The sequence below is a fragment of the Octopus bimaculoides genome, chromosome 1 (genome assembly GCF_001194135.2).
Source record: "Octopus bimaculoides isolate UCB-OBI-ISO-001 chromosome 1, ASM119413v2, whole genome shotgun sequence".
Lineage (NCBI taxonomy): Eukaryota > Metazoa > Mollusca > Cephalopoda > Octopoda > Octopodidae > Octopus > Octopus bimaculoides.
The window spans coordinates 180701532-180702290 of record NC_068981.1 but is presented as its reverse complement, the minus strand read 5'-3'; the positions used below and the strand labels follow the sequence as shown (position 1 = coordinate 180702290).

At 35.4% G+C, this 759-nt stretch overlaps 1 protein-coding gene across 2 annotated transcripts in view; it reads right to left on the bottom strand.

Moving 5' to 3' along the window:
* The window catches only part of LOC106873025 (folylpolyglutamate synthase, mitochondrial), a 43615-nt gene that overhangs the window by 13551 nt on the left and 29305 nt on the right, over positions 1–759 (bottom strand). For both annotated transcript variants that reach the window (XM_052972957.1, XM_014920225.2), the window contains exon 7: positions 296–388. In XM_052972957.1, the coding sequence (XP_052828917.1) occupies positions 296–388 (93 nt within the window). The remainder of the gene's footprint in view (positions 1–295; positions 389–759) is intronic.

The window sequence follows — 759 nt, the reverse complement described above, 5'->3', positions numbered from 1 at the left end:
CTCAGCCACTTGCACGTTAATTTCATGAGCAGGCTGTTCCGTTGATCGGATCAACTGAAACCCTCGACGTCATAAGCGACGGAGTGCCAAGAACAACAACAACTTGTATGTATGTATGCATGCCTGTACACATACAAATATGTATCAATGTATGGTATGTATAAATACCATGTAGGTATGTATAAATGCAAATATGATGTATGAATGTATGTATGCAGGTATGTATGTTGGTATGGTCCTTAAGAAAAATTGTGCACAGAGTTTCAAACCAACAAAATCCTTACATGGGACTTACTTGTTATAGAATCCTCTATATCTGCCACATCTTTGTCTATCTCAGGAATTTCCTCTCCCTCAAAGGGATTCACCCATTTCCTCTCTGATGCAACTAAGAAAAAAAAAACATTTGTTATCTAGTCATTGTAAAAGAACCTCACATTGCAAAATTGTTTAAATCAATGAAATAAAATAATTAAACATAATCCAGAAAATCTGGGAGAAAAAAAATCATCTATATCTTTAATCTTTTACTTGTTTCAGTTATGGGACTGTGGTCATGCTGGAGCTATCTGGAAGGGTTTAGTCAAACAAAATAAGCCCGGTACTTAATTTTAAGTCTGGTACTTAAACAAATCAGCCCCAGTATATATGTGTTTTTTTAAAGCCTGGTACTTATTCTATCAGTCTCTTTTGCCAAACTGCTATGGTACAAGGATGTATAGAAACCTACACAACACAATTTGTCAAGTAGAGGTTGTG